This window comes from Herpailurus yagouaroundi, unplaced genomic scaffold, assembly GCF_014898765.1.
Source record: "Herpailurus yagouaroundi ecotype Mexico unplaced genomic scaffold, PumYag 100, whole genome shotgun sequence".
NCBI lineage: Eukaryota > Metazoa > Chordata > Mammalia > Carnivora > Felidae > Herpailurus > Herpailurus yagouaroundi.
In genome coordinates, this window is record NW_024412391.1 from 63637557 (window position 1) to 63646378 (window position 8822).

General features: G+C 38.6%; 1 protein-coding gene across 1 annotated transcript; it reads right to left on the reverse strand.

Moving 5' to 3' along the window:
* Positions 1–886: 886 nt before the first annotated feature.
* On the reverse strand, positions 887–5317 carry GNG11 (G protein subunit gamma 11). Its single transcript, XM_040472669.1, has 2 exons — positions 4814–5317; positions 887–1310 (listed from the first exon to the last, which is right to left on the reverse strand). The coding sequence occupies exons 1-2, from the start codon at positions 4907–4909 to the stop codon at positions 1185–1187; spliced, it is 222 nt and encodes a 73-aa protein (XP_040328603.1). The 5' UTR covers positions 4910–5317; the 3' UTR covers positions 887–1184.
* Positions 5318–8822: the final 3505 nt, after the last annotated feature.

Below are 8822 nucleotides of genomic sequence, written 5' to 3' on the forward strand. Positions count from 1 at the left end.
AATTTCCATTCAACAGAATGGGGGTGGGGGGAAATGCTAAAAGAAGAAAGGTCCCTTTCTTTGAGGTCAGTGCTACGGGTGCCTTCATAAAGTACTTGAGTGGGTCATGTACCTTGGTGCATTGCACCCAGGGGTTCAAACTATAGCAGCTACCATCCTTCCATGAAATGATAAGCCATGGACCAGAGAAGGTTATTTGCAACACCTATCACTGACAAAGGCTGAATGGTCAAACTATGTGAAGAATGCCTACAGACTGATGAGAAGTCAAAGCTAATTTTAGAAAGGGAAAAAGACTAACGGGTCCCTTTGGAGGAGGAGAAAAGGCGGTATGGTTGGCCTGGGCTTGCTGGAAAAGGCTGGTTAGAGTAGGTGCAGAGCCAAGTGTCCATGCCAATGCCACAGAGCTGGAGTGTCGCCATACCCAGGACCTGCAGATCTTGTGGGAGATGTAGCTCCCCGAGGAGGGACATACCAGTGCTGACCTTCTGGGTATTTCTCCAGCACCCCAAACCTGGCCCTTTCCCAAGGCCACTACTGCAGCAACACTTTGAACAAGATCTGCCTGATGATAAACCTGGGAAGCACTAAAGTGGCTCCTGACTCAGAGACTCCAGCTCCTGTCAATGTTAGGAATTCTACTCACTCCGTTCCCTAAGAGTTACAATTAGGTAAAAAACATCCCAGAAGTCAGAATTCAGCACTGTAAACCAACCAAGATTCGAAGTAGAGAGAGCTGGATTGGAGACCTGATCAAATCATCTAAACTTTTGATACATGTCCCAAGCACGTGACAGGTTAAGGGGAAAAACATAAAAATAAATGCAAAAAACAAACACAAAAACAAAACAAAGAAAACTAAAACACTTTTTAAATCACCAACAGGCATTTTCCAGAGATAAAAACTTTATTTAAGGCATCAAGCAATACACTGAAAAGAGGTGAGTCACGCACAAGTAATGTCCTTATTTCCATAATTGTATGTTTGATACTCTCTGCCCTCTTGAAAAGGGTGTGTAGTTAGCAAAGATGAGAAACAGTTTTTATACATAATCATATCAATAGAAGTGTTTAAGAAAGTCTTTAAATTTTGTTTTTCTTTCTTTGAAAAGAATTTTGGTTTTATTTCAGAAAACCAAAACAAGCTAGTTCTTCTACTCAGGATGAAATTTCTCTCCAGTTATTTATGAAATAATACAGCTGCCTTTCTCTTTAAAAGGATTCTTGTCTTCAGGAATTCCTTTCACAAGAGGATCCTCTCCAGAACGTTCTTCAATATAGTTCTTTATTTCTTCGGAACATTTAGACACCTTAAGAAAAAAAAAAGAATGAATTAGGTCAGGATCATCTACACTTTAGTGAAATTAATTTAATTGAGTACAGCCAGCACTTTAAAAAATGAAATAATACGAAAATATTAGCACAAAGCATGTGTAATACATATGCTACATATGAATGACACAATCTAAAATACCTTTCTTACTATGGTGAGGGCCAAAAAGTTTGAAAGTCACCGTATTAAACAGATCATCCCCAGCAATTTCTATCCATTGTGCCTCATATGACTTCCTGCCACTGCTAAAATACAATTATGGTGTATCCATAATATTTTAGGAACTGAAACATACCCCGTTTTCAATTTCCCATGCTAATGAACAGGTGCAGTAATAGATAATCCCCAAATGTTTTGGGCTGCATCCTGCCAAAATTCTCACTTATTATGGGTGTGTGCCATGTTCTGCAATTTTACAAAATGATGGAAACACTGGAGAAGGCCTGATGCTGGGAAGGTTGGGGTTGCCTATTCATACCATTTGTGTCTCTGTTCAGAATCCCTTCCCACTGCTGGAGGGCAATGATCATAGCAACAGATTTATCTGAGATTTATTAGGCTTATCTGAGACTCTTATGTTTATGTAATTAGTTGAAACTTTTCCTACAAAGGAGAAAGGATTGAATACTTTCCTCAGAAACTATCCTTTAGAAACAGGTTGTATAAATGAGTTTAAAAAAGAAAAAGGAATAAAAAGGCAAGGAAAAGAAGGACTAGTGTCTTAGTGAAGATCTGCATTATGAATAAGAAATTGGAAGTAAAAATTACAGAAGCTCTAGCAAATTCTAATATAGACTTCTTAACCCTAAGAAACTATTTCATTAAGTTTATAATCTAGATTAGCAATCTTCAAATTGTTTCAATGGTAATCACTAAAACACGTTTGCATAATTATCCCCAAATGCATATAATTATAAATAATATGTAATTATTTACTTATAAATAAGCACAGATGCTACTGTGTTAATACATAATGCATAATTATAAAACACAAACTGGAAACTGTCAAATGATGAGGCTTAAAATCTAACCAAAAGTAGAAATTGTAATATCTTACTCCCATACCCCAAAGATTCTTTGCACACAATGTAAAGACCACTGTTCTAAAAAATTAAAACCAGCTGATGTAGTTATATGACTTAAAATGTGGAGAAATAACCATCTATTCAAGTGCCACCCTCTCAGGTGACAATTGCTTTTATTTGTTGTTGACATTTATAGTGCATGCATTTTATGTAAATTGTCAGAAGTACAGATACAAGTATTTATAACCTGGGGTCTGTCTCCCCAGAGCTATTTGTGGATAAGATTAGAGTTCCCCCAAATTGTGTCTCTCTTACAGAGGCTTCTTCATTAAGTTTCCGAAGAGATCTGCAGCCTCTGAAAGTGAATAATTACTCCTCTGAGCATTTCCTTCCACGATCAAGAAAATAGGTTTGAACAATTAGCTGGAGCCAGAATTCAGCCTGTGAATTTTGTGTCCTTGGCCTGAGCAGAGCACACAGCTCAGACATGAACAATTTATTGACAGAATAATGAAATGGGCATCAGAACACATGTGTTTCAGTAAGTGCTCTATTATTATCTCTGAGGTCTTAAATAAGAAGGTGGTTAGCCTCCTTGGGATTCAGTTTTTTATCCTTAAAAGTGAAAGCACAGAAGGATCTCTAAGAACCATAATGTTTGTATAGCACTAATACTCTATAATTCAAAGTGTCTGATAACATATGTTTGAGTATTATTATTAGGATTTAGACACCTCTCCTTGTATCCCTTAAGGCTATCCCTCATGTTTTCTTCGCCCTCGGCATACACTTGGAGTTGGAAAACAGATCCAGCAGGGTGTGTCCTAAAGAGTGGAGGTGGGGAGCTGCCAGGGAGGAACAGGGTAATGAATGATACCTTTAATTTCCACACAGTCAGCTGCACCCAGGCTCCTGCCCGATTTCTAATTTGAAGCTTAAAATACCTAGAAGACATTTGTCTCTTTTTCTCCTGTAAGTTCTGCACACTCTGTTACTAGGATATTACAACTTTGTACAATGCTTTACTTCAGTATATATGCAACTCTGTTTAATATGTAACCTCTACGAAGCAATGTGTGAAAAAAATCTAAGCGGCCAACACATACTGCACTGTGCCATCCACAAAATGGGTCCCTTAAAGTTTCAAGAAATTACCCTATTGTTTGGGTCTTATAACTTTGTTTTTTCCCTTTAAACACAGCAGTATTTTTAAAGCAACAAAAACTTTGAACAAGGATAGAAATAACTTTGCACTCCAAAATCTAGGAAGCATAGGGATTTGGAGGTGAAAGGTTAAATTTGAGAAAAGAAATGCACAAAGAGTAAAACTCAAAACACCTGCATCTTCCAATTATCACTCAAAATGTTCATCCTGAGTAACAGGACTGTGTCATGAATAGATTTACTATAAGTAGAGTAGGAAAGCAAGTGAGCATATTTACCATACCTGCTTAATTTACATTTTTTCCTTAATTTTTTCTAGTATTAAACCATAGAAAAATGAAATTAATTTATTTTTATTTTTATTTTTTGCTGGGGAGAAAGGATTAGAGCATTTCCTTTAAAAAATATTTATCCTAAAACCTATTCCCGGACTACAGGTTGCCTGATTGAGGAAAAAAGGAAGAAATGCATGCTCATAATACCAGTAAGAAACTGAAGTAAAATTTACAAAATCTCCAACAAATTTCAGTGGAGACTTCTGAACACCGAGGCATATGTTCTCACTGAATTTGTAATCCACTTTAGTGGTCTCTAAGATTTTTAATCATGATCACTAAAAAGAGTTTTCAAATGCACATCAGTATATGTATTATTACTTATATATAAATGTAAAAATGCTGTATTCGTTCATTGTGTGTACTTCTAAAACAAAGTGGAAATATAAAGGGATGAGAGTTACAAACCAATAAAAATAGGAATTGTAAGGTTTTGTTTCCAAGCCCCAGTGAACTGTTCATTGCATACCTCTGGAGAGGCCTCCTGAAATTCAAAACTATGTAATTCAAATTACCTAAATTGTGATGAATTAAATAGTGATAAAACAAAAACACCTTTAAATTCCAGTCTTTCCCTTAATGAAAAAGATCAAGGAATGAAATAGCCATCTGCCTTCTTCCTATAATTTGAGTTTTTAAAACCAACTGTCTAACAGCGGGCAGAATTTCTTTGTCCATGGTCCCCCATTCTAGGCTCAGATGCTCTGACAGTTGGCTTTGAATTAACTCCTGGGATCCTTGCGGTCTCCTTTCCCTCTTGTGATTTTCCCACATCAACTGGCAGTTGCCAGGTACAACCAAAGCCCCACTTCAAGAGACGCTGGTGGGGGGGGGGGGGGGCGGGGATGAGTGAGAAACCAAAGAACAAAAAAGCTGCACTGTTTTACTGTAACAAACCAGGCAAAACCACCCTTCGTTCATTTCAGAGAAGGGAATAATATTCTGGGACAATTTACCTGTTGCCTCTGCAATTTCACTTCTTTGCGCAGTTGCTCAACTTCCATCTTCAGCTTTTCCTTTTCTGGCAAATCTTCGATGTGAAGGGCCGGCATTTTCAGCCCAGAGCTGGGCCCGAGGACTGCTCTGCAAGTGGAGTGGCTGGAAGTGCGGCGAACCAGGGCGCGTCCCCAAGTAACTGTGGTGCCCGCGCACCCCGCCCTCCGGCTCAGGACGGGACCGCCTCCCCGAGGTGGCCCCCAGAGCCCTGAGCGCTCAGCTGTTCCCGGGTCTTCTCCACGTGCTGGCCCTGCCCAGCGCCCTAGGATCTCTCTAGGGCTCCCACGACCCCGGGTGGCCGGGCCCTGCGAGCCCGGCGACGGTAGAGTTGGGAGGGAGCCTGAGAAGCTCGGTGCTGCGGGATCTCCGGGCGGGATCCTGGCCCTCTGCCGGCTCCCGAGTCGGCCACGCCCGCTCGGGACCGACCAGGGCTGCCACCCCAGGGTTGGGGCTGCACTAACCCACTTTCCTGGAGAAACAACTGTAAAGTTTTACTTTTTGTTCCTTTTTTGTTTTGTTTTGTTTTCCGTTTCCAAGTCACATCCGGGTTTTGTTTGTGAAGCAAGAAAAGGAGGACACTACCCTGCAGGAAATAACGATCCTTCACCTCTCCAAGAGTTTCAAAAATATACAGCATGTTCCTTTTCCCCAGTTAATCTACATGTGTACTGTGGGAAATGTGAACGCTTAAGAAAAGGCCCAAGAGGAAAGTGAAACTGACCTGTAATCTCAGAAACACCCACCACTTCTGTTGATGGACACAGTCGGTTGCGTGCCTGATACATATTTACATATTGGGGGATCAAGGAGTCATTGGGATGTGAATATTGTTTACAACTTGCAGGACCATTTTCTGGCAATCGTCTGCATCCTCCACAGCAGAGTTTTTGTTCTTTCTTTAGCGGAATGTTTTGTAATGATTTAGTGGACACACGGATGATACTAGAGAAGACAGAAGCAGCAGTCTTAAAGTTCTTACCAGAAAGTATTTCTCCACTCCCTATCAACCAAGGATTGGGTGACTGTTGACACCATGGGTCTTGAATTCCTGGCTCCAGCACCCTTCTGGACATTGGCAGCAGATTCACTAAGTATTGGTTTCTCCACTATCTGCAAAGCAGTATTCATCTTGCTGCCAGGAAAAGTGTCTGCTATGACAAATGCTTACCTGCAATGTAAGGTTTCCCTTGACTATAAACTAAAGCCTTCTTAATGATGGTCAACAGACTAGAAGAAAAATAAAGCATTAAGGGTCGGAAACCTTCCCAAGCAGTCAGATATTTCTCTTTTTGGAGATATTACCTCCTGCCTACAGAGCCAGATTCAAGAGTGGAGGCATGAACTGAGTTTTTCAGGGCACTTGACCTGAGACACCCATTGTCACTCCCTGTCTTGTGAGCAGAGGTTTTGTTTGCTCACAATTTCTATGTTCCACCCACTTATCTTCAATGAATATCTTGGAACAAGAAGGACAACAAGCTACTTGGTGATTACTCTGGGTCTAGTCCCAGCTCTGTCCCTGGCTAGCGCTGGAAAAGTCCTTTATTTATTTATTTTTTCTGGATTTTGGCTTTCTAATTTATACAATATATGCTGGGGAAGGGGAGAGGTGGATGAGCCAAGGTATGTTTGTTTCTAATTGTATGTATGTATCCACATCTGATAAAACACTTTCACAAAGAAAACTGTTTAGGAGTTTCTTTTTCTATATTTGAAATACCACACATTCCAGGATCTCCCAGGCTCAAAGAAGTCAAATCAGCTGCCAAAGTTTTCCCCTGTTAGTAAGCTGTGAGCCAAGACAAAAAACTAACATCTGTCTCCAAAAGCAATTTGTATTTTCTGATTCCCCATTGCTCAGATTTAAAACGTTGGTTAAAAATAACTTAAACAAGTTAGTGAAAGTAGTTAACGTGACCCAAATTAAATAAACTCAGCACCCAAATTAAATAAGTTGCTTAAGTAACTTAATGTATTTCTTTCTGGTCCAAATCATAAAAGCCGAATTATTTTAGCCTGGAAATTTTTTCTCTATGAAATCATCAACTTGCATGCAGTGATAAATATTTATAAAACCACAGTGGTTCTTTCACTTCTTCCACAGTATTATGAAACTTAAATTAGAGATGAAATACATATTATTATTTTTTGTTTTTATTCTTATCAAATAATGCAGGGTCCTAATATCATATTAAGTTAATTGATTAAACTAAAATGAATTGAGAAATGCTGAAATCCATGACCACACAACATTTTGAAAACTGTCTTGTTTGGTTTTACATGGTAAGATGCTGGGAACACTTTTTAGAAGAGCATGTAGCCCCCATCCCTAGCATGGAATGTACCTCCCAGACAGCAACCATGGTAAGCAATTTCTTGTGTATTCTCACAGAAATGTTCTACCAACAAAACCGTTTGGAGTGCGGGCCAGTGGCGCAATGGATAACGCGTCTGACTACAAAACCGTTTGGATAAACAGATTTTAAAATCCATATCAGTTATATCCAAACGTAATGTTAGCTTTTTACTTATATTTTACATATAAGTAATAGAAGTTATGATTGTTTTTTTTTTTTTTTTTACAAAATAGTATGTGTACAAACCATAGAAAATTAACCATGTGTTTATTTCCTATCTATCTATCTATCTACCTACCTACCTACCTACCTACCTACCTACCTACCTACCTAACCTATATATCATCTATCAAACCTTTACACCCAACATGGGGCTCGATCCCATGACCTGGAGTTCAAGAGTCACAAGCTCCACCAACTGAGCCAGCCAGATGCCCCTATTTCTACTTTTAAAGTATAAAAGAGCAAAGACCATGAAATATTTACCTTGATATGCAAAAAAAAAAAAAAAAAAAAAGAAGAAAAAAAAGAAAAGAGAAAAAAGGAAAAAAAGGAAAAAAAAATTCTTTGGCTATGTTTCTGAATGTATTAAGTATGTTGTTAAAAATGCATATAAAGGAAACTATATAAGAAAATATCAAGAGTGTTATATTGGAGTTGATTTAATGCTAGGTTGAACTCAAAAAGACCAGGATTCTGGTCTTATTTTATCTTATGTTTTGTTTTGTTTTGTTTGTTTTTACAGGACATATATTCTCTCTGCCTCTGTTTTGTTAGTGTAAATAAACTAGGTTATTTCCCAAATTCTGCTCTTCTGGAATTTATAAAGTTCATGATGACTGTTTAGGCCATTAAAATGATGGTTTCTTTAACGAACATATTTAACAAATATTTGATGCACTTGGTTCATTTTATTTTACTTCAACTTATTATAACAATCCCACGTAAAATTTCACAACTGACCCATTCAACTGTGTGCATAAGCTTCCTTTTCTAGATGGAGATAATATGAAGTAAGAGGATGACCTGTGTCTCATGCTCCAATTATCCTTTTTATTTTTTATTTTTCTGAGAGACAGAGAGTGAGCACACTTGAGTGCACTGGGGAGGGACAAAGAGACAGAGAATCTTAAGCAGGCTTCATATCTAGCTTGGAGCCAGTCATGGGCCTCGATCTCATGATCTGAGATCACGACCTGAGTCAAAATCTAGGGGTGCCTTGGTGGCTCAGTCCATTGAGCCTCAGACTCTTGATTTCAGTTCAGGTCATGATCTCATGGTTTGTGAGATCAAGCCCCACCTTGGGCTCTGCGCTGATAGCTCACAGCCTGCTTGGGATTCTCTCCCTCCTTCTTTACCCCTGCCCTGTTCGTGCTCTCTCAAAAATAAAAATTAAAAAAAAAAAAAAAAAAAGAGTCAGATGCTTAATCGATGAGCCACCCAGGTGCCCCTAATGCTCCAACTATCTTAACAACAACTTATCATTCATATCAAATATGATTTATCAATTGTGCTTATACAAGACTTTAATTTCCATTTAACTGGTCATTCTTATTACTCATTTTACTGTTTTCCTCATGTTAATATTGTTTTAAGAATTTAGGAAGTTTGA

Excerpts from the sequence above, each read along its gene's own strand:
- GNG11 (XM_040472669.1), bottom strand. The coding sequence starts at position 4,909 with ATGCCGGCCCTTCACATCGAAGATTTGCCAGAAAAGGAAAAGCTGAAG. Across the intron at positions 1,311-4,813 it reads TGAAATTGCAGAGGCAACAG|GTGTCTAAATGTTCCGAAGA; the intron begins GTAAATTGTCCC and ends TTTTTTCTTAAG.